This window comes from Tetrao urogallus (assembly GCF_951394365.1).
Source record: "Tetrao urogallus genome assembly, chromosome: 10".
Taxonomy (NCBI): Eukaryota; Metazoa; Chordata; class Aves; order Galliformes; family Phasianidae; genus Tetrao; species Tetrao urogallus.
Genome location: NC_136823.1, coordinates 5,461,726 through 5,486,056, shown reverse-complemented (window position 1 = coordinate 5,486,056; position 24,331 = coordinate 5,461,726). Strand labels below are relative to the sequence as shown.

The 24,331-nt window shown below is 41.5% G+C and overlaps 1 protein-coding gene across 1 annotated transcript; it reads left to right on the top strand.

Annotated features, from left to right (window-relative positions):
• Window positions 1-1,462: 1,462 nt before the first annotated feature.
• On the top strand, window positions 1,463-24,013 carry ACAD9 (acyl-CoA dehydrogenase family member 9; the record flags this gene model as incomplete). The annotated part of the gene is made up of 18 exons (XM_079540449.1): window positions 1,463-1,588; window positions 3,075-3,168; window positions 5,616-5,717; window positions 8,594-8,700; window positions 9,799-9,899; window positions 11,617-11,695; window positions 12,622-12,796; window positions 13,406-13,479; window positions 15,091-15,166; window positions 15,815-15,885; window positions 16,240-16,359; window positions 17,221-17,349; window positions 19,330-19,409; window positions 19,917-20,046; window positions 21,408-21,485; window positions 22,209-22,337; window positions 23,410-23,482; window positions 23,913-24,013. The coding sequence occupies 18 exons, from the start codon at window positions 1,463-1,465 to the stop codon at window positions 24,011-24,013; spliced, it is 1,845 nt and encodes a 614-aa protein (XP_079396575.1).
• Window positions 24,014-24,331: the final 318 nt, after the last annotated feature.

Sequence of the window (24,331 nt, the reverse complement as noted above, 5' to 3'; positions counted from 1 at the left end):
CAGCTGAGCGGCTCTCTGTTAGAGGAGGCAGTATACTGAAGAGCAGCCGAGCAGTTTCAGAGGAAGCTGGAATTAAATGAACATGTGGGTGCATAGCTGAGTGGCAGACAGCAGAGATGAGTGTTAAACAAAAGTGGGCAAAGAAGTCCAGGGACATCCCTAAAACAGTAGAGGGAAAAGATGTTTTAGCAACATATTGCACAGTTCTGTGCAATGAAGATGGCTAAAAGTCAGAATAGAGGAATTAAGTCTCATGGCGAGCTGCAGAGAACTGCAGCTGCCAGAAGATTGCTTTCAGTTGTGGTCACATACAGAGCATTAGGAAGAGTTGCAAGAAGGGGGCAAAATAAATGGTGTGATACACTTCTGATGTAGACTTGAGGTTTTCAGAACTAAGCAGAGAGTTCTTTATCCACGAGTGACAGACTGCTCGTAGTTTCACGCCATGGATCTGCTGTTTTCCACTGTGATTTGTTCTGTGATTGAAAGAAAATTCTTTACAGGTACTTCTTGTAGGATATGATCACAGTCTCATTCTCAGTAAATAAACACACAGCATGCTGTTATTTCAGATCTTCTGAAATTCCAGTGAGGCTTCTTTCTCCTGCTGTTTTCTAGTGGCCTAGCTTTGTTGTCACTGTTTGGATCACCTTCTTCATGCAATCCTTTACCTACGCTCTTAATTTATCCTCTCAAGAGACATTGCTGTGTTGTTATTCCACCCTAAGGACCGCCGAGTGCTGAAGTCAGCTCAGTGTTCCTCACCCACACGTGACAGGCATTGCCTCCATCATCTCAGGTGGAGATCAGAAGCTTGGATTTGGTACTTGGTAGTCCTGTATCCTCCTAGCTATGGAAATGTGAACGTACTGCCATCTAACAGAGAATCGGAGTCTCTATCTACAGAAAATTAGGAAAGGTTACAGAAATCGGTATTTCTTATCTCTTGCTGTGCTCATTACGTAAGGCATCCTTGCATCGCACAGACCGGTGGCTGGTGCAGTCATCAGCCCTATACCTGCACGAGGCTGCTGCAACACGAGCACGCGGTGCCTGTGCTTACACTTAGCGGAGTGAGGCCGTGACCCCTCCTGGGCTGAGCCGTGCACGGGGCCGCTGCGCTGGACGGCAGGCATTGCTGCCTGCTCGGAGCGGGTCCCGCGTTGCAACGCGCTGCCCGAGAGGCAGCTGCGAGGGCAGGCGTGATGGCAGCCTTTAAAGGAGGAGTTTCACACGCACCCGACTCCCGCGTGAACGAAACTTGGGTAAAGCCGCCGTTCGGCACCCGCAGCCGGGCGTGGCGCAAAAGAAGCGCGTGCTCCGCCCCTCGTGCAGCGCCGGTACGGCCCTCCGCTCCGGGGCCTCGAGAGCACGGCGGGCTCCGCCCCGTCACGCGCCCGCCCAGGGCCTGGCCCCATCCGCCGTGCCGTCAGCGCCGCGCGCCGCGGCCGACCGTGTCGCCATGAGCGGGCTCCTGGTGCGCGCCCTGCGCGCCGCGCTGCCCGGCCCCGCCGCCGTCCGCCGCCTGCGAACCGCCGCGCCGCGGCCTGCCTACGCTAAGGAGCTTTTCCTGGGGGCGCTACGCAAGGTGAGCGCGGCACGTCCGGGGCACCGGCCGACTGCTAACGGCGCCTTGCGGCGGGCGGGGCTCGGCACCCTCGGCGCCGCGGGGCGGGAGGGGTCGCGTCCGTACTTCGCGGTGGCACCGCGGGCGGGTCGGCGCCGGGTGGCTCCGAGGGCCCCGCGGGGATTCCGGGCCGAGCGGCCCTCGATCTGCGCCCGGGCGGCCCCGCCGGTGTCCGGGCCCGTTGCCTGGCTGTGCCGGCGGTGCCGTGGGCCGGGCAGCTGCGTGCCGCACGTGTGTCGGCTCGCTGGGAGCTGCGGGTGGGTCTGGGGCTGTGCGACTGTGGGCGGTGCGACGGCCGGACGTTTCAGTGCGAGGTTTGCGGGGTGCGCCTCACCGGGCTGGCGGGTCTCCTTAATCTGCAGCGTTACCGACAGCGCCGAGTTTAACGACGAAGTATTGAGAGCTCGTGGGGCGGGGAGGTGGGTGAGTCGCAGTCAGGCTGTGTCCCACGAGGTGCCTGTTGGTGTGTGCCTTTTTCCACTCAAATTTCAGTAGAGCAGTCTTCTGAAAAAGCATGGCGTTGATCAGATCCAGAGAGACCCGGAGAGCAGCAAATCCAGGTGAACCTCATGAGGTGTAATTAGTGCAACGCCGAGTGCAGGTGTGGGGCTCAGCAAGCCTGCCATCCCCACTGTGAGAAGGAAGGGGACGGACTCTTAGCAGGGTGTGCGTGGCAGGACAAGGGGAAATGCTTTCAAACCGAAGGAGGAGAGATTTAGATTGGATTTAAGGAAGAATTTTTGTACTTTGGACTACTTTACTGAGGTATTGGCACCGAGAGGCTGTAGTGAGGAGGCCCTGGAGACTCCAAGGTCAGGCTGGGCAGGCCCTGAGCGCTGCATGGAGCTGCGGGTGTCCCTGCTCAGCATGGGGAAGTGGGGCCAGGTGGGCTGTGAGGGTCCCTCCCAGCTCTAATGATTCTGTATGTTCATTGCTTGGAAGTTTTTGTTTATTCAGACCCACCGGGTTGTGCCACTCCCAGTCTATGATCAGAATGGTTGTATGAAGAATCTGACTTGCTGAGAGGATGATCAAGAGCAGCATGGAACAGCACCCCCACATCTGTGTACCCGCAGTGTAGAGCACTGTAGTGCCAAGATGATTCTGATGCAGATGGAAACTGTTTTTAATCCCAAAGTGGGATTAAGTTGACAAAACTAATGATTAACAAAGAATTTCTGTATCTTTAGAATTCTTGAAATCTCTGTTTTCCGCTCGGTGTCTCTGATGTGCTTCGGTATGAAGTTTAGTCAAATCCTGTTCATTGCATCGGATAAAATTTCTGAACGCTCAGCACAGTCCTTAATTTTCACAGATTTTAGAGCCTGGTATTTGAAGGACTTGTGCTCTTGAGTTTTTCTTTCAATTGCTTTAGGGGTTTTTTTGTTTCTTTTTTTGGTGTTGTTTTTTTTTTTTTTTAATTAAAAAAAAATGTCTGTTATTTTAGGAAGAAGTTTTCCCTTACCCAGAAATTAGCAAAGAAGAACTACAGGAGATCAACCAGTTTGTAGGACCTGTAGAAAAATTCTTCGCTGAAGAAGGTATAATTATTACTTGTGTGATTTAGTGATGACAAAGTAGTTTAACTGTAGCAATTAAATAAGATTATTAAAATGTACATAGATAAGTTACTTTGTGCATGTGTTTCCAGAAGCACAATAACGCTGATGATGCAGGCATGTTAATTTATGGCTTCTTTGTAAAGGACTATTTGGATGCTGTTGAGAAGAAATAAATCTTTAAAATAAATAAAAGAAGCAAGGGAGTTGAAAGGATTCAGAGGTAGGATTTGAAATGGTGTTGAGTTTGTCTGCATATTGCCATTTACCACTTGAGATATTGCAAGTTCTGTGTGAAACATTTTACTTGTTGTACTGTACTAAACCTATTCTCAGTAAAGTTCACTATAGACATTCATAAATGGTAACTCTTTGAGAAGCAATGAAAAATCAAAAGCCTTTATGTGTATTCCTATTTTCAGGAGTAGTAGTTCTGTTTGGAAAAGTCACATTAGCTGTATGCAGTCCAGATAGGGTTGCAGGTGTTCCTTCTATTATTGGTGCAATAGATGAGCCAGCTCTAGAACAGCTGGAGAAAATTGTTTTTTACAAACAGCAATCTCTGAGTCAGTTAATAAGGGTCAGCTGAGACTTCCTGCTGACAAAGATAGCAGGCCTGGATTGTGGGCGCTGTGGGAGATTGAAGAAGCTGTAATGTCAATGTCACAGGTGATGATTTATGAGATACAGGTAATTTTAGCATTAAAATCATACAGATTACACGTTTTAATTCTTTGCTTTGTTGGGAAATGACATTTATCAAGTAAAAAAGTGAAAAGGGAGAAATAAAACTATCCGATTGTGACACCTGAACAGAAGGTAGGAATTGATCGTCTTTGTTTGCATTTATGGCTGTTTCTTTTTAATGATTAGGACAATTTGTGGGTGTGGTATAAAATAGATGAGGGGAGCAGCCGTAGGTGCTTGGAAACCTGATGTGTGGTTGGCACTGGGTAACCAAAGAAGTTCAGTGCAGCCATCATTCCAAGCTTGGCAGTCTGTGGTGCAGAGGTCTGGGTGTAATGGGGGAGGAAGGAATGACCGCATTGTTCTTCCTAGAAGAGCCACTGGCATATGGATCTTCTACAGCATAACTTAAATCTGTGTGGGGAAAAAAATCTCCTCAAAAATGTCTTTCTTTTCTGAATGGCCTCACTTAGAAGAGGATCAGGATGCTTAGCTGCATACCCCTATTACATTTCGTACAGAAATTACAGAATCATTTAACCAGGGTGAATGGGAAGTTCCTTTAGGAACACGCTGCTGCTTTTGCAGAGTTACTCTTTTCTGAGTGCTCTCTGGAAAGATGGCTTACATTCCTTGTGCTGTAGCTGACACCCTTCCTCAGCTGCCTACTGTGATTCTGGTATATTTTCCCTGTCACTGTACAGAACCGCTGTGGTAATCTCCTAAGAATTCAAATGCCTCATAAGAACAAGAGTTGTGTAATTAACCCATTTCGCAGTCATGTGCCGTTCTATGATTCCATGATTAAGTACTTCTAAAAAAACTACGACCATGGTATAGTTCAGGAAGAAATGCCTAACTTACTGTAGTCATTGAGTCCTGGGCTGTACGCATCTGAGGTAATTAAACAAAAATGAGATTTTTCCCCACTTCCAAGTCTTTTCCTTAGGTCTGTCATGATCTGATTGTCATAGTTGGTGTTCTGAGAGCTTCCAGTATGTTCTGTGGTTTGGCTTTAATGGTGTATGTAATAAGGTGGGGTGATCAGGTGGAGTGTTGGTTCCATGGCAGGTTAGGTTCTTCTTAATGCTTTCAGCTTTTTTCGTGAGTAAAGTTGGTGATTCCTGAAAACTAGAAAATAGCCTTTGGGAAAGTGATCGCTTGTTAATTTGTATCATGTCTCTCCTGAAGGACAAAACCTCTTGAAATGCTTGCTTTCTGGAAACAGAGTTGGACTTCTAGCAGGAGTATATAGGACTGTAGATGTGCTGTCAGCATTCAAAGACTGGAAAGTGTTTTGCTCTGCTGGGTGGAGGACTGGTTGGGGCAGCAGGCTGAGACTGTTAATCTTACAGCCATCTTAGGGTTTGAGATTTCCAGTCATGAGGGGTTGGAGGCAAATGGAATGGTTCATAACATCAGGCTAAACCTAGAAAAATAACTCTTTTGACCTTAGGGATGAGGTGTACGTAAGTATGTGATGCAACAAGCACAATATTGCTAAGCTGCTTCAGAAATCATCTGTAGGGTAATTAGACGAGGGAGAGGCGTGCTGTTCTCGCAGCCCTTTTTTCTGCAGGCTATTTCAGTTCTTCTCAAGCTGGTATTTAGGTTAGAGGGCACAGTGCCGGTGACTCATGAACACAGTGACCTTAGCTCTGATTTGAGAGCACTGTGATCTCAGGGCTTTTTTCTGTGCTGAAAATCAAGGTTTTAAATTATTAAACTTTTTGTATTTATAGTGGACTCCAAGAAGATTGATCAAGATGCAAAAATCCCACCTGAAACTTTGAAAGGACTGGGGGATCTGGGTCTCTTTGGCATGCAGATTCCAGAGGAATATGGTGAGTAAGTGATCAAAAAGAATCACCCAGTGACCCTTGACAAGATAGTTTGGATCTCACATAATGTGTCTGTAATATCCTTGGTGCATTCTTGTGGCTCTCCAGTTAACAGAGGTGTGGGCACCAAGGGTGTCAATAGGGTGCTGTGTGCTCTCCTGGCTTAGAGGTACCTGAATTGGGTAACTACCTGTATAAGGTGTGCATTCTCCCTGGCATGGCATTTTCCTTTCTGTTCAATTTTTGGTGGTAATGGAGCTTGATGTTCTGTGGGACTTGCAGGATCAGCTGATGATTTCTAAAATTACACCAGGTACAGACAACAGTGTCTCATGGAAGGGATTTGTCAAAGCTGTCATTCACAGATAGGAATGTGTTTGACTATACAGTTACAGAAGTGTAGTGCCTAGTGATTCAGTGTAGCTTTTGTGTAAAAACAGTACTGAACACAAAGCTTATGTCTTTAAGGGAGTTACAGACAGTAGTTACTCAGTGGGTTAACTCTTAAACTTGCAATGGCAAGAAAATTGCAATCATATGCTGATGCATTTTGAAAATGCGATTGAAACTGGGTCATGACTTGAAATACACAAAATAATGAAAGAGATGCTTGTGTTGTCTGCTTTCAAGTGTAAAAGAAGATAATAATTCAAAGGAAGATAATAGAACTGGGTTTGACAATCTGCAGAAACTAGTTTCAGTGGGGGAGATACCTGATTTTTGAAGAGAACAGTGTGAAACAGCATATTTTAAGAATGCTGTGTAGAGCTGGAGACATACCTCAGTGTCTATTTGCTGATGAGGTAATACCCTGTTTTCATAGTGGCTTTTGTTTGTTGTTTTATTGTATTAATATACCTGGTGCTGCTGAGCTCCACTGATTTCAACTCCTTAAAGAGATTTTATACAGATCAGAGTATTCTGGACAGCTTGCACGTAATGTGTCATTATGTGATCTCTGCTTAATTGTTAATGCTTTTGAATGCATTAGAAATCCTGTAAAGTGTTTTTCAGTGGGTATTTAGAGTATGGCAAGGTGAAGAGGCAGTAGGATGGAGAAGAGGTCTGCAAGCTCTGTCAAGATTTTATTTTCAGGATACTGTCTTGGACAGAGCACCTTAACCCACATGGGGAGAGAGAGGGGGTAATTGGGAATTAAGAAGCATACTGAGAAGGCAGGAAGTTAATGTCTGATGAAAGGAGGGTGCTGGAAGCAGAGAACAAAGGAGAAACTCGGAGCAGATCATGAGAAAGCATCGTGGCATTGAAAATGTAATTTACTGTTAATTAGAAATTAGTATCTGACTTAAAATCCTTAATAAATTATTATTACTTTTTGTTTTGTGTTGCTATATGATACTCTGTCAGCTTCTGTATTTTAAAAGCTTTCAGTCCATTCGTGGTACTTGCAGAAAATCATAGTCCTGCTGTCTGGTATTCATATATGCTGGATAAAAATCAGATTGCTACAAACAAGTTACTTTTCTCACTGCACCATAACTAATACACTTATGATGAGGTTATTTCCTGGTTTTTGTTGTTTAAACCTGCTGTATTTTTGCTAGAGGTGCTTGTTGTACTCGAAAAATCTTCAGTCATATAATTGGTGCTTTGTTCATTGCATGGTATTTTTTCTAAGGGTTTGTAGCAGTGGTGTATTTGCATTTGAAATGCAGAACTTTAATGGGAAAATGGAGCTCATGCACATGGTGTAGGAGTTTTCTCTTTGTCTTGTCATGTCTGCAGTCAGTGTGCACACATCAGTCCTCTGAGCTGAGCGCTCATCCTGGTGCCTCTCAGGGTGGGAAAAGAAAGCTGTGGCTGGGTGGGACTCTGACTTCTAATGATCTGAGCGTGCTGTGAAGGAAGAGGGTGTAAGGAGCAGTGATTGGATTGAATGGCATTGAGGGGACTTGTTCTGGCCTTTATTTCATGCACAGAAAATAGCAGCACTATTGAGACGTCTGCTGAAATTCGGGTGTTTGTTATCCTGACTTCTGTCATTGTCTCTCGTAAAGGATTATAAACCCAGAAACCTGGGCAAAAGATTCTCTTGATGAGATAAAATTGTTTATTCAGTAACACACATAGTAGTCCTAAGTTATGGGAAGTGGGACCAGTGGTGCTGAGGTCATTGTGTCCTTGAACGCTGCACTCAGACAGGTGCATGTGTGACGTGTCCTCTGCTCTTTCCATGTTCCTTACCAGCAGCCTCGGTACTTTCAGCAACAGATCACAAAATGCCTCCAAAAGGAGACTTTGGTGTCAAGTTTTCCTTGAAAATGTCACTTTTTTTTTTTTTCTTTTTTTTTTTTTTTTTTTTTTTTTAATTAAAAGCATCTTTTGAAGTGTGGCATTTCATTTTCCTTCAGTGCCCGTTTAAGGTCTCACTGGAGATCTGCTCCATGTCACTTCCTGCCGTTCCTACGGGGGCTGGGACAGCCTGGCTGAGTGCCCTGCGTGTGCCCTGTGCAGCACTGCTCCCCCTGCTGCCTCCTGCTGGGTGGCTGCACAGCTCTGCCGGGTTTCCTTGCCTGCTTCTGTAAGGTCACAAAGTAATTTTATCCTGGATGCACAGAAATTTAGAATTGAGACATTTCTGTACCAAATCTTTTACTGTTTTCACATGGAGACTGTTTAACTGGCCTGTCCTACCATTTGGTGGATTATGCTGTGTTTGCTGTGCATTCCTGAGCACAGATGATGTGCTTTTTTCAACAGAACTACATTCAGCTCTTTGACACAAGTGCGGCAGCGTGGCAGTTGTTTGTGGACGCAGTCTATATGTAGGTGTACAGTGTTACTTTAATTTTTGAGTGGGACGGGGTGAGTTGAAGTCCAAGGTATGTGCTTGGAATAAAGCACAGTGTTTGTTGCAGGTGGTCTCGGGCTGTCAAACACCATGTATGCACGGCTGGGAGAAATCATCTCGTTAGATGGATCGATCGCAGTGACTCTGGCAGCTCACCAGGCTATTGGGCTGAAGGTAAAGCTCTTATGTCGAGTAGTTCTGTGCGACGTGTGTAGAAAAGGTGAGAGGACGTTTGTGTACATGTGGGCTGTGAGTGCCCTGTAGCAAATCAGAGTGAAACAATCCCAAGCTTGGGGAAAAATAAAATACTGAAAACAGTAAAATATCGGCAGGGCTGACATCATGGGAAGTCGTACAGAGAATTCAGTTGTCATTGAACGAGGCCACATGTTGTGGGAAGTAAGCAGAGAAAACCTACCTGAGATCAGCGTGCTGTGGCCAGCATGAATTTCAAACTGATTTTCTGTGTAGCTTTAGGGATCTAACGCTAACAGCTTTTATGATGGATGGCTGGTAGTATTCTGAAGCTTAAAATAGCACGGAGGTCTTTAGAATAAAAAATAGAGCAGATTAAAAATGAGTGCGTGTTCCTCACCTTACAGTGCCCCTCTGCAGTGAGCTGCCTGGGCTGCAGAGCAGTCTGGTGAGGAGTGCAGCATCAGATGCTGCTGCTCTTTCTCCTGCTTTGACCAGTTTGGATCAGTTGACATTAATCCTTCCTCATTTGTTGGGTATTGATATTTTATCTGCTTGATCATAAGAACCCCCTGTACAGAAAATAAGTACAACTCTCTACAATAAGAAGTAATTAAAATAAAATTAATGCTTTTTGAGGGTGTAGTGAAACAATCCAGAAACTAGGTAAATCGTGTTCTGTTCTCTGATTTGGAGCTTCTGGAATTGATGCTTTTTGATTTACTTATTTAAATAAAACCGTAATGAAGGTATGACAAGTCACGAAGGGAGGACTGTCTCTGTGCCTTTCAGAGCAACAGTTACATCTTCACTTAAGGCGTAAGGATCCAAAAATCTCCCTGAGAGGGCAGCCTTAACAGTGAGCTGCTTCCTGGGGCCCTCTGAACAGCTGTTACTTTGGCATCTTTTAATGCCGGATCAGTAATAATGTCCATTTTTTATTAAATTTTTTTTAGTATTGCATTTTTATGCTGTATAATTTGTAGATGAAGATTCCTGAAGTTGGTACAGTTTGCCAGCTTCAGTTCTGCTGACGTAGTTTGATGCTGAGAAGTTTTCTCCTAAATCTTTGTATAGGGAATCCTGATTACTGGCACTGATGAGCAGAAAGCCAAGTATCTGCCTAAGCTGGCATCTGGGGAGCACATTGCAGCTTTTTGTCTCACTGAACCTGGAAGGTACTGTTTTTGCAACTATGAAATCTTCAGAAAGCACCAAAACATGATACTTTCAAAATGATACTTTCTTTACTGCCTGATTGCTTTGTCACTGTATAAAATCTTTGCTAATTTGTGCCTGTGGTCTCTGTGTATGTCAGTATCCATTTTTAAAACCTTGTAATTTGTCTTTTCCCTCGTGCTTATGGCAGCTTTTAGGAAATCACTAACCAGTGTTTGATGGTAGCTGCATTAATGCTCTCAGTTATTCCCAGCTCAACTTTTCATCTACTTTTAAAAATAATGTGCTGTGACTTTCAGTTCTTCAAAATCATAAAAGCCTGCACCAGTATTGAAGGTGCTACCAAAAACAATAAGAAGAATTTTTGGTCTACTGTTAGAGTTTAGACAAGGTATCTTTAGAGCAGCAACTTCTTTTTGAAGGCAGGGTTGTATTTGAGTTTACTCCAATAAAACCAGCGCGTTCTGTCACTGCAGAAGAGGTGGTTTTATTAAAATCACGCAGGCAGGTGGTTTGCTGTGGGTGGCTGAAGGCACAGAGCAGTCAGATACTTGAAGGTGAATCTCACCTACCTGTACAATGCAGTAGTTTCCAACTGTCTTTTCTGACACCTTCTCTGCTAATATGCCTTGCAGCGACTGATTCACTTGCTTATCTTCATGCTGTTGTGATATAGATTTCTTTCCATTAGCAGTGCTGACTTCTACTCATAAGCCGAGCTTTGACCCTCTAAAAACTGTTCTGTTTGCAAGCAGAATATGCACTAGGAACATTTAAGCTTTTAGCAAAGTCATCCATGCAAGGGACTTTGAAATAATGTGCAGGAAGAAAACAAGAGCTGACTGTGTTCTGAAAGCCCCCTAACAACTTTATTTAGCCTTGTATTATTTTTGAAAATTGCTAGTCTGGTAAGTGCACCTTCAGTCTCTGTTGGTATTTCTGTTCTGGCACACAGGAGCATCATTTTTGCAGCTGAATTTTAAAACTTTGATCCTATTAAAGCATCAGCTGAGATCTTGGTGTTCCAGGAACTTGACTGTCTACCACTGAAAGCCCAGTGTGAGACACTGTTGTGTTCAAATTTGTTTCAAGAGGGAAATGATGTGCTTCTCACCTATGTAATAAGGTGATGATCGAGGGGAGTGCTTAAACATTTAATCACAGAACAGCAATTCTCCATGTCTTTGTTGTAATTTGCCTGCAGTTTTACTCCTGTAGAAAGCATGCGATGTGCCCAGATGTTTGTTCATGGAGTCCTGTCGCATATTCATCTGTTTTTCATTTCTGCTGAGCCTTTTTTTCTGTTAGGATATCCAAGCAGGGTGTAAGCTTTTGAGGAGTAGCTTACATGCTATAAATTTGGTTGTGCTTTAGGGTAACAGGTTCAGCATATGGCCTAATAGCTGATAGTGCAGCCCAACAAAGGTGCTTACGTGGCGTTCTGATGCTTGGTTCAGCTGATAAGGTGGATAACAGAAGTTAATCAGCAGAAATGTCCCCCTCAGGGTGACTTAAGTAGAATTCATCAATATTTTTGAATCTAGGAAGTTTTCTTGTTATTTACAAATGAAAATTGATATTGTACCATTGCATACAATTATGAACCCTTTTTAAAAAAAAAAAAAAAGATGGGAAGGAGGGGGGAAAAAAGTAGTTCCGTTTCCTAAAACATGTTTATGTCCTTAAACACTAATGAACAACTTGTTTTGCTTTTAGTGGAAGTGATGCTGCATCCATCCAGACAAGAGCAACCCTCAGTGAAGATGGGAAATACTACTTATTAAATGGTTCCAAGGTATCCACTCACAGACTGGAAATACATTTTTTGTTAAGAGTTTATAGAAAACACTCTAGTCTATTGCAGCATTATCATTTGTTTTACCAAGTAAGATTCTAGCTGGGCAACTGCATTGGACTTTGAGGGTCTCCAAACTGGTGAAGAATGACCGTGGGCCAGGCAGAAAAGTGCACAACTCAGGGAATAACTTTGAACTCTTAGTGATGAAGATACAGAGCACCCTCCCATCAAGTTCCTTCTCTCATGTCCCCAAATCAGTGCTTAGGTTTGTAGGGTGGGTGAATTAGCTCTCCTGAGACACCATAGGTGAAGAGATACCTGACATCTTATTTTCCCCTTCTTTCATTCTTCGTCATGCCAGATTTTGTAGTTACTTTTGGAAGAAAAAATCAGCAGTGAGTTAGAAATTGGACTGCTTGGACCATTCTAAAACTGGCAAAATACTCTTGAAAGATACACAGCGTACTGCATTCAGCAGTATTTGATGGTTTTGATCTGAAGTTTTTGTTACGTTTGTCTGTCATGTGACACCATCTGTGGAGGTCATAAATATGTGGCTTAATACTTAGTATTTTTCATCAAAGGTAAAATTGTACTGGGCAGAGAGGGGTCTGGAGCCTGTATTGCTCTTGCACCCCTCACGTGCCATACACAAAAGGCTGCACAAGCTTTTGGGAAAATGCACTGTTTAATTCAGTTCTATTACAAATTATTTGTACAGTTGCTCCAAACTGACCATTCTCCAATCAACTATCTTTGGAAACAGTTTAACAAGGCCAAAGTAGTAGCAGAGCACTCATTAGGTTGTAAGGGAGGAAAACAATTTGTTTTCGCTCCATTCATTGCTGACATCTGTTACAAAATAATTAAGAACAGTGGTAATAAACTCAAAATGAATGTATTTCTTTCCCCTCTCAAAACAGGTTTGGATATCGAACGGCGGCCTTGCCAGTGTTTTCACAGTGTTTGCTAGGACAGAGATTGTTGAGAAGGATGGACAAGTAAAGGACAAAATCACTGCTTTCATCGTGGAGCGAGATTTTGGTGGAGTCACACATGGGAAACCTGAGGATAAGTTAGGCATTCGAGGCTCCAATAGTAAGAATCATTTAAAATTGTCAACAGAAATTGTTTTAATACTTCTGTTTGTTAAGATCTTCTGAATTCAAAGGCAAATCAGTATCTTTTCCATGTATCAGTGTAAGTTTCATGTTTCTTTACCTAGCTTTTCTTCTGAGTCCTTCCTCATGCAGGCTCTGAAATAAGAAATCCATATTGTACAATTCTTTTCTGCACACCTGAAGCTGCACTTTCATGCAGTGAAATAACTCAGAAGATTCAGTAACCAAGTAACTTTAATCTAGAAGTAAGTTTTCATAGGTTTTTCTTCAACTTACTGATGGTTGCACGTTTTCACAGTCTATCATTTGGACTTTATTGTGGTATCAATTCCATAAAATAGAGTCAAAACTATCGTTCTGTAGTTTATGTACATTAATTCTATTGAGTATTTTATATCAGTAACTGATGTCAGCTACAATCATTTCCTAAATTCAAGCTCCTTTGGCAAAGTTTCATAATCTCTCATTCACAGTACATTAGGAAAACTTTACTTTTTGTTACAAAAGTCTGTTGTGTTCCTGACACCTTCTAAATATTTTTGCACTATGATTCAACAGTTACTAACAAACTAACTCTGTGTTTCAGCCTGTGAAGTGCATTTTGAAAACACGAAAGTGCCTGTAGAGAACGTGCTTGGAGAAGTAGGAGGAGGATTTAAGGTAAGCAGGAACCAGCAGTAACAATTCTTTCAGGTCTGAAGATTTGTTCTTATTTGTTAAACTGTACTACAGTTTCCTCATTGGTAGTATCAACACTCCCAAACAAGAACAGAATTCTCAGTTTAGCTGATGTGCCTGGTATTATTCACTGGTTTCACCAGGGTAGTGCATGAACGTGCCATAAGCTCTGAGTTGGGTATCTGTAAAATCCTCGACCAGATCCTGCTTTTGTTTGTTTTTTAGTATAGGAAACACTCTGCTCTCTTCTGGAGAGGAAGGAACTTCTAACAGAGCTTACACACTCAGCTGTCATCTTCTTCTGCAGCCAGAATTGGATTGTAGAAGGGGGAAGACAGAAATGAGTGTAACAGGAAATAGTTCAAGGAAAGTCTGTCCAGACAGCAGCCAAGGTACCAGAGAATGACAGTGAGGTTTCCCAGGACCAGATTATAGAGCACAGGGTGCAGGGAGGACACTGCAATGCTGCTGCAGGCGTGGCTTCTCTTCATTGCACCCAAGCAGTGTGGTACCTTAAGGGACAGTACTGCTCACTTTCTCTGAGTCTGATGTGTGGATTTGGAAAACTCTCCTTAATGGTCCTTGCAGTTTTCTTACTGCTCCAATAGCATTCAGCTCCAGCTCTAAATTCTAAATAGAATTCCCTCCAATGTAGTTAACATAAGAAAAGGTAAGTTTCACAATTTTTTCTTCATATAATGACCACAATTTAAAAGGTAGGAATGGTGGCTTTTTGCTAAACTTAACAGTGTCTGTCTTTGAACTGAGTCATTTATGTTTCCCTTGAAAAGCAATAGTACTGAACTTCAGCATCTTTATACAGTGTGGGTATTTCATTTCTGCACTTCTCATCTTGTTCCCCTTCTTGTACATTGCTGTAAGACTCAGCAGAATTTTGACAAGCTAATTGCTGTTTGAGACAGACACCTATTCCCAAAATGTATTTTGAATGAGCATCTTACCAAAATTTTGCCTTCTGTAGGCAGGAGTCCTTTGTTTTGCTTCAGGATGACTTTTTAAAAGAATTAGTACGTTTTAGCAGCTTTTGGTGGGTGGGTGTTACAGCCTGCCCAAGGGTAAGACTAAGATGAGACTGCTGAATATAGAGTGAAAATATAAAAGAAAAATTGAATGGGTATTTGTGCTTCTAAGTAGAATTTCTGCCTTCCTCCTCTATAACAGCAGAGACAAGCTGCAGCACAAGTATAAACGTGTGCCTTTTTGCTGTGCAATACAGAACAGATATTTCTGTGTCTGGGGGCTTCTTCTGGGCTGTTTTCTCCAGCTCAGCCTTCTGAAATCCAATACCTTGTCCATTTTTCAGTACAGAAATGACTGAATAATGAGTAACTGAATCATCAGCATCAGAAAACTGTTTTGTGTATGAAATCAGATGTGTTAGGTTGTCTGAAATACCTGGTTTTAAAGCATTTCTGGTGAGATGCTCAATGCTGCACTGACTGCCCAGTTTGAGGACTGGTATTGCAGGTAAGAAGTGTAAGTGGTGATGAATGAAATCCAAGAAACACTAAAAACATGAAGCCAGAGAGCAGTTTTTCACCTTAAACAAAAAAACTCTTTTTATTTTTACAGGTTGCCATGAATATCCTGAACAGTGGAAGATTCAGCATGGGCAGTGCATCTGCTGGAGTGATTAAAAAATTGATAGGTGAGTGAATTAGGTGTTCTGGATTACTGCATGCCATGGGAGAAAAATCTGATCTGTGTAAGGTATGTAATAGTGCTAATTCAATACAGTAACATTTATCTTGATCAGAACATCACTACTGGCAGTCGTAACATACTTTGATGTATTTAAAGCACTAATTTTATTTAAAGTTTTGATTTAAAAACTTGTAAAAAACTGAAGATGATGCCTCTGTTACAGTTATTCTGAGGTAATGAATTCTTACATAACTGATATCTGACTGCTTTTAGGCAGTGTAGCCTCCTTTCAAATTTCAGTCATGTTCAAGGCTTACAGGCGCTACTAAGTACTAAAATTGGCTTCCACCAATAGTTATCCAAAATACTAATGGCATCTCTCAAAAAAGTAATTAGCGTTAAAATGTGCTTCCTCTGAGCACATTTGGCGTGGTGGGTGGGTCTTGTTTAAAAGCCTTTGGCACAGCACCCCCAGACTCAATCATGCAGGCATTCTGAGGGTGTTTTTCACTGTGTGCTGTTGCTGAAGCAGTAGGGGTTGATCAGTCAGTAGAAAAACACCGCTTCCATAGAGCAGGAATGATGCATCACAGCAATGATAGCTGTACTATTTTGAGATTATTGTTCTGTGGTGTTGTGTTTTGTTTTGAAGAACTGACAGCAGAGCACGCTTGTACCAGGAAACAATTCAATAAGAAACTGAGCGAGTTTGGATTAATTCAGGTAATTAAAAAAAATGAAATGCTCCATCTCTGCGCTTTGCTTAGGTGCTGTGACACAGACTGTGCTGAGATCCTTTAGAGTGTACTAGATTAAAAAAACACAAGAGGTGCTGCATTTGTATAAATTCAGTGCAGATTTCTGTACATTGATCTTTTATGTAATTTTAAGTGAATAACAAACAAAGCAAGTTCTTTAAAATTTTTCATGAGTGCTTTGCAGTAGTACTTTTATTAAGTATTATTGAATAATGTGTTAAAACATAGGAAAATATACTCTTCAGCTTCAGCATTGTTGCAAGCTTGGCTGCATCAGTGTATGCATCAGTGTATGACTCCTTTCATTTCTATCTGACAGGAGAAGTTTTGTTTTATGGCTGTGAAAGCATACGTAATGGAGAGCATGGCTTACCTCACAGCAGGAATGATGGACAGGCCAGGCCTCCCAGACTGCTCCGTGGAGGCAGCCATGGTCAAGGTAATTAATCTTACTGAAGGACTTGCCAACAGTGCTGAGCCAATAAAGACAAACACCTTTCTTGATCTTCAGTCTACATTACAGATTGCATAGAGGCTCAGGTATTATTCTAGATGTACATACAAAAACTCAGCTAGATTTAAAAATTAAAAAAAAACTTCTGTTTTCCATATGTTACAGATTACCTTATGTTCAGGTTTGTATCCCCACACAAAAGACAGGCGGCATATTGGGGTCCTCTTGAATTCTCTTTCTATGCAATTTCACACACAAAAAAAGTGCTTAAGTTTTATTTCCAGCTACAGACCTGATTAGGGAGCTTCCCTCCTGCTTTGAATGCAGAATTCAAACTCGGTGAGAGCCAGGCCCTCTCTGAATGAGTGTGGCTTTTTAAGGCATTCCTGCAGCACAGAGGTGGGTGCCATAGGCTGGCAGTGCAGCCTTGAAGAGAAGTCAGAAGTTTCAGCCCCCATGCTGGTCTTCTGCTGAGTTCAGAACACGTGCCTGTGAAGTGAGGCAATGTAAAGCACTCAGAAAGGCAAGCTGTTTGTTCTTTCAGCTTGTGGCTCTGACCCCCATGGAAACATTGCCTTATTGAGAAGTTTATGTGGATTGCAAATATAGGAGATGTTCATTTTTCAAGTAACTCTTCACGTTGACACTGAAGCACAAGAATATTATTGCAGGAAAACTTTATACAGGACTACTGTAGAAGCACTACAGAATGTTACAGTAATGGTGCACAGATAGAATCCTTCCAAATCCAGTGCTACTTCCTGTTTTAACTTGCAGTGTAGTAACAAAGCTATGACGTCTGTTCTTACTGTGTGAACCGCGGTGACTGAATGCTGTTAATGGCAGGTGTTCAGCTCTGAAGGTGCGTGGGCTTGTGTAAGTGAAGCTCTGCAAATTCTTGGAGGCCTCGGCTATATGAAGGATTACCCCTATGAACGCTATCTCAGAGATTCCAGGATACTGCTCATTTTTGAGGCAAGTATGAATATGCTGTTTGTTTTACCAGAAACTGACAGAAACACACACACCTTCTGCAAGCCTGAGGTGAAACAAATCCAGCGCAGTACTTGTTTAAGTAGGCCTTTGTCTGGTAGCTTTGAAGTCTGTAATGGTTGGAATAAGCCTGAAGAACTAATCCTGTTTTCTTTGGTGATACAGGTAGTATTTTTCCTATAATAAACTTGGAGATGATGGATTGTATAGATTAACCACAAAGTGTGGGCTCATTAGGAACTGACTTTGCCCTTGGAAAGAACTTGTATCCCTGTACTGTAATACACTGTTTGTTTCCTCTCAAAGGGGGGGAGCATCTTCTGGATGTTTTGGACAAAACTGACTGTACCTGTTTCAGATACCCCAGCGTGGGAATAAAGTCCCAGCTCATGCTTTGGGGTGGTTGTAATTTTGAACGTGTTAGGGAATTCTGAATTATTAAAAGCACTGCTTAACATAGAACTTAAAACTATTTTAGCTGGCAAGTGAAAATCAGTTTATGTTCAGCAAATCGTAGTGATTGCATATAGTGAATTGTGGTGAAATCAGAGTGTATGGTTAAGCAAGAGAGAATGAAACGTTCTCACTCTGTCAAGCATATTTTGAAAGCACTTCACTGCTTTTATTCTCATTTCTCTAATATGTGCAGTAGGATTTGGTAAGAGGCACAGGCAAAACTTTTTTATTTTCACACAACTTCTCTAATAGGATTTTCTGACTCTTGCTTGCATCTAAGCTGCTCTTTTCTGAGACTGTGCAGCCTTTCCTCTGTGTGCTGCATAGAAGCAAAGCAGGGAAGCTCACAGATGATTAATTTGGCAGTTTCGCCTTGTTGATGTGTGTCTGTATAATACAAAATGTTGTGAAGTTTGTTCTCTACTGTTTGCAAGTGGGATTATCATCTGCATGATTCACACGAGTTTTTCTTGGGGAGACTGTGTAGAAATCAGTGTTTGTCTCCTGTTGTCAGGGCAGCAAAGATCTCAGCTGGAAGTTAATGCAAGCAAGAACATTCAAACAGGATTTGAGCTTGAACCCTGCCCCCAGCTGTTTGTGGGAATCTCACATAACTAGAAAGAGTCAATTCCACTACTGACTCAAGGAGCAAAAACTGCCAGCATGTAACATCCTCCTCTGTTGGACTGGCTGTAGGAAGTGTTGTGTTCAAGAACACACTTCAGTATCTCAGTGCATTTTCTCACTAATCTTCCCTGTTCATGAAGTTATTTTCCAGCTATCTGTGTTAAGGCAATCAATCTTACAGTGGATTCCTGAACGTCACGTTTGTACAGGCTCATGATCTCCATTTCCTGATCTGCTTTTGCTTTCCAAATGGGCATAATGAACACAAAGGAATATTTAAGTATTCCTTTACTGGAACAATACAGAAGTTATTTTTTCATCCAGGTGCATTCAGCCTGGTTTCCTTCCAGCTCCGTTACAAATGCATGGCTGATAACGAAAAGCTCAACTCCTTCACAATCAGAGGTCAGACTTTCATCACTCAGTGAGCTAAAGCAGAAGTTGACAAACATTCACGGATTGGTAAAGAGTGATCTTTTAAAACTGATGCAGTGTAGCATTAGAAGGGGAAGATCAGCTGGAAGACCTGCTTAGAAATATTTGTTACATTGTGAAATGTATGGAAGTAAATAGTTAACAAAAGAACCTCTCTTTAAAACCATGCATGTATTTAGAAAAGGCAAAACCATTTACCTACCTGTGATGGCCACGTTTTGTCTGCTGTGCATCTCTCAACATAATTGTACCTTAAAGTAATGCACGTTAGAATGTTCCCAGGAAAAGGAGGGAAGTTATGTAGGCAGTGAAAGCAGCATTGAAACAAGGAAATACATAAAATGTTAGCACAGCATTCCAGATTTTTTGAATACTAAAACCACTTTTTTATTTGATACTACATATCAGTTTGATGTTACTGATATATTACTGGTTGTTTTGCAGGGAACAAATGAAATCCTGCGAATGTATATTGCTCTGACGGGTATGCAGCATGCAGGCAGAATCTTAACTGACAAAATTAAGTATGTTCTTCTTATTTATTGCTAATAGTTTTTAATGAACTAAACAGTAATAATTTTAACTGTATCTAAAGGCGAAATGGTTGGAAAAAAACTGCATTTCTTATTAAGTTCTCTAAGGGGCAGTTCAATGTATAGGGGTCTGTTTTTTTTTCTTTTTAGTTGGCATTATTTTATATATTTAGGAATCTTTGATGACTGTATGTTACCTTATATTTCCAGCTTGTGTACAATTATAAGACCAGTAATTAAAACAACTGAAGATTTTATACCAAAGTGTTATTTGTAAGACAGAGTGCATACATAGACTGGTGCCTGCAACTCATTGTATTGACATGAGGAATGGGCCACGCTGAGTGCTTTTAAGGCTCTGTGGTTCTCTGGACTTGATAGTAAAATGGATTCAATAGATGAAAACACTGCAGATAACTAGATAATGCATTTATCCTGAAACTTCTCTTGCAAACCAGCAAATGCATTTCAGCAGCTGTTTTTTACTCAACATTTTAGAGAAATCAAGAAAGGAAACATAGGATTGGCACTGCAGGAGTTGGTGAACAAAATAAGGGACTCAACGGGCAGAAAAGTGGATTATGGGATAATGGAAGAACGAGGTGGATTGGTGCATCCCAGCCTCCAGGTAAGAGCCAGGCATTGCTCTTCTAAGTTTGATTCCCTTGGAGGCTTGTCACAACTTTGTGTCTGTTGATGCAGAATGAAGTATGATTAGGAAGGGGGAGATGTACAAATCTAAGCAGCTGTTTGTATTATTTCAGAGGTAGGTACCCATGTTACAACTCTGTGCTTGCAACAAATCCAGATTTATATCAATGTCAAGTAATATCTACAAACTGCTCTACGTAATATGCTCAGCTGTATAACATGTTACTTTTCTGTTTAATGGTAATGTGGTTGTAACTATGAATTTTGGTGATCTATGGACACACTTGCTTCAGCACTTAATTCTTAGGGCCAAGAAGAAAAAAGGTGTTGGTGGTTTTTTGTTTTGTTTTTAAAGTTGTTAGTAGGGAAGGAAAAATTATGATATGTTCTTCCTATGGTGTTTTGTAATGATCTGAGATGTGTAATTAAATCATTTTTTGTCAGCATTTGTGGCCCCAGGTCAGCTGTGTCAGGCACACATGTAAGAGCGTTTGCTAATCCTGTGCTGTGCACACAGCCCTGCTTTCACCTCAGATAAACACACTGTGTGTCCTGCAGTGCCACCGGTGTACGTGGGTGGCTTGTGTTAACAGCAGTGATGCTGACCTACCTTGTGCTCTGGGTGGGAGCACCTCTAATACCTCAAACATGAAGACCATAGCCATTCATATTACAAGAACTAATTAGCAATTGCATTCAAGAATTATTAAAAGCCAAACGTGGCACTGGAAACTCTCCTGCCTCCTTACCAGCAAAGTTTGAAAACATGGGCAATAGCACACAATACTGACTTCCAGGGGTTTTGTAGCATGCAGCACGTAAAATATGAATCGGGTTTGTTGGGCAGAAGGTGCACAGACATTTTTCAAACTATTATTTGTGTAAGCATAAAGAAGACTACACTGAAAAGTTATATCAGAAGTTATACTGAAAAGTAAAATCAAACTGCTTAATGCTTATCTTATTGCTAAAGAAATGTGCTTTAACTGGCTTTTAACTGAGTGTTAAGAACACAGTAGTTGGCAAGAGAAAAATTTAACAGATAAAAGGAATACAACTATGCAGTAGTTTTCCACTCTGTGGTTTATAATCCCATTAAGTACACAGGCCAAGTCTCTATCCTTGATAGCTGGGGAAATGTAAAACACCGAAGTCTTAAAAGGGAATTCTTTTCATTGACCAGAAGTGGCACACACAAATCCCAGCATGTTGGTTATCCAAGCATCCCATTTCTGGTAAAGGCTTTTGCTGTAGGTTTTTATTTACCTTTGGAGAATGTTCAAATTGTTTAAATGTACTCAATATTTTAAGTATGCATTTGTCTGTTTTATTTTTCAGGAGAGTGGCAAGAAACTTGAGGAAAACGTTTATTATTTTGGAACTACAGTGAGAGGCCTACTCACTAGGTTTGGCAAGGTAACAACATTATCACGTTGAGTTTTATCTTTGAACTTTTCCTCATCTGGTCTCACTGCAATCGAGAGTGGACAGTGTATGGCTAGAGCCAGGATTTCCTTTGCACAACTGATAGCTGTTGACTGAGAAAACATTCTCCAACTCTATACTAACTTGATGTAACAAACAACCTTCACTTACTTTAAGCAATCACTGGGATCAGGTTAATGTGTCCTTATGTTCCTGTAAGCACAAATCCTGCTTGTGGCTGTGGCTATTCTAAGTATGCTGCTGTAAGCAGTCACTGGAATCCATTTCCCAAAAGAAGAGCTGTACCAGCACGCTTTCTGTTATGGTTATTCATTCATACTATACAGCAAACACAGAATTACACCATGCAAAGCAGCTTAGCTAAAATGGGAGCTAAGCTACCCCAGATTTATGAGTTCTGAGCATGCTTATTAGACTACACCACTCAGCATTAACAAGTGTGTTTGTTTGTTGTTTGGGGGGGTAGATAGAAATTCAAGTGCCAAAAACCCCTCTGCGATTTAGCGTTTACCAAAGTAGTTTCTGGCTGCAGCCAGGAAGTCTGGAAAAGGTGGAGCATATTTAATCATAGGAGTGGAAATTCAGTGTAATAACTTACCTGTCTATGCTCTAAATAAGCATGAACATAAATACAAAGTATGGAAAAGAGCAATCTGACCGAAGCCTATAACCTGATCATTTTTATTCTTCTAGACAATAGTGGATGAGCAGTTGGCTCTGAAGAGAGTGTCAGATATTTGTATTAATTTGTATGCCATGACAGCAGCTATTTCCAGAGCAAGCCGGTCCATCAGCATTGGCCTAAGAAACCACGACCATGAAGTAAGTGTGCTTCAGTATCAGTCACAGCCATCTAACATCTGTGCCCGGGGTGTCCCTAACACAGCAGTGATTAGGATCATTCTGTCTAGTTGCATGTTTTATGAGTAAGGTGCACTGTATTTATGCTTAGACCTTTCCCTGAGATGTTAACCTGGATAACTTGTACAAGTCTCTAACGAGCTGCTTTTTCCTCGACTGGCCAACTTCCCCTCCCCTCTGAAATACAGCCGTTGCATTCTTTGCCTCACAAGGTGATGCACTTCTAAAAAGCGTGCTGAGCTATCAGACATTGCATGCTCATGTCTCACACTGGCTAAAACCTCAGTGACAAATAGTTTTCATTACACCAAAGCTACACTCTGCGTTTGTTAAGGATGTGCATCTACTGCAGCAAACTCCCACGAAACTCAAATGAAACTGCACAGATCTGTTTCTCAACTGATTCACGCCTGGGTACAGCAACCACCCCACTTACCTCTCCAGTTCTCTGAGCACACAAGCTGCCATGTTATCCATATCCTTTGACCTACATACACTTATGAATGAATTAGGACTTTACACACTCTCTTAACCCTTCTAGCATCATGCTGTTCTTCCCAAATTCTTTCCACATTATCAACTATTAAAAATTATTACAACTTTTTCTTACTAAATGTCTTGACAGTAAAATGAGAGACTTTAACACATTGGAGATGATAGTGCAGCTCATGTAAGGTTTCATAGTTACAATTACGCTGCATAACAATTAAGTTTGCTTCAGTTAATTGTGAGACAAATCCAAACTGATGAATTTCAGTGGTCCTGAGATTTCAGATCTTGTGTGCAAGTCCTGCTGAACTTAGTAGCACCAGTGTCTTCCAGTCAGTATCCAGTGAGGGGGCCATCCCAGCACTGTGATGCAGTAGCTGTGGGAAATAAATAACTGAGCTTGCAGCATATACCACTCTTACAGGGCTCCTTATCTAAGCCACAAACTACACATTCAGCAACTTAGAGTACTGTATTTTTCCTGCATTGTTTTGTTTATGAAATTAAAACTTAAAAACTACTAAATTAATACTCTATTTTGCAGGTGCTTCTTACAAATATCTTCTGCAGCGAAGCATATTTCAAGAATAATTATGCCATGGCTCAACTGCAAAAATGTAAGCTTTATAAAATGCATTTTGTACTCAGTGGCTTTCGCAGTTTCTCAACTAAAGTAGGTATTTTTGATATAACCAATAGAACAGTTCTGCTCTGCCTTTAATTAGGATGAGGAACAGAACTGGTGAGTGGAACAGTCTCTGCTCTTATAGATGAATCCAGTATTGGGATAAACTATTTTTTCAGCTGTGGTGAAGAAGAATTATTAGTAACAAATACTCCTGTGAAGAAAATATTAAGTAACAATTGGGTATGACTTGTTCATCTGAATGCTAACCAACTGGGGATTTGCTTTGGGAATTGACTCAATCAGCCATAATCAGAATCGTTTTAGAATTTTCCTACCAGTGATGTTCAGACACTTAAATTTGTGTTCTGCAATCCTTTTTGAAAGAAATTTAGAACAACAGCTCTTTTGCTTTTCCATAGATGCAGATGAAAATCTGGATGACCACATTAAAAAGGCTGCAAAACAGGTACTGGAAAAGAGAGCTTATATCTGTTCACACCCACTGGACAGGACATTCTAATTACTTCATTGACAGCTAATATTGATGAATGTAACACAAACAGCAACTATTTTTCTCCAGTTCAAGTATTTGACACCTTAAAAACAACTGTTTCATGAGTTTACAAAATGTAATTAGCTGTATCTGTAAAATAAGACTAAAACCAACTTCATTCATGTAAAGAGGATGAAGAAAGAAATTACTGTAATCTTCAAGTTTTATTTTTAGAGAGATGTCTGTTATCTTTGATGCCAAATAAAAATCAATTGACATCCAGACTGAGTTATGTTTTCCCAGGAAGAGGATGTGGTTCATTAAGCTTAAATCCACGACTTACAG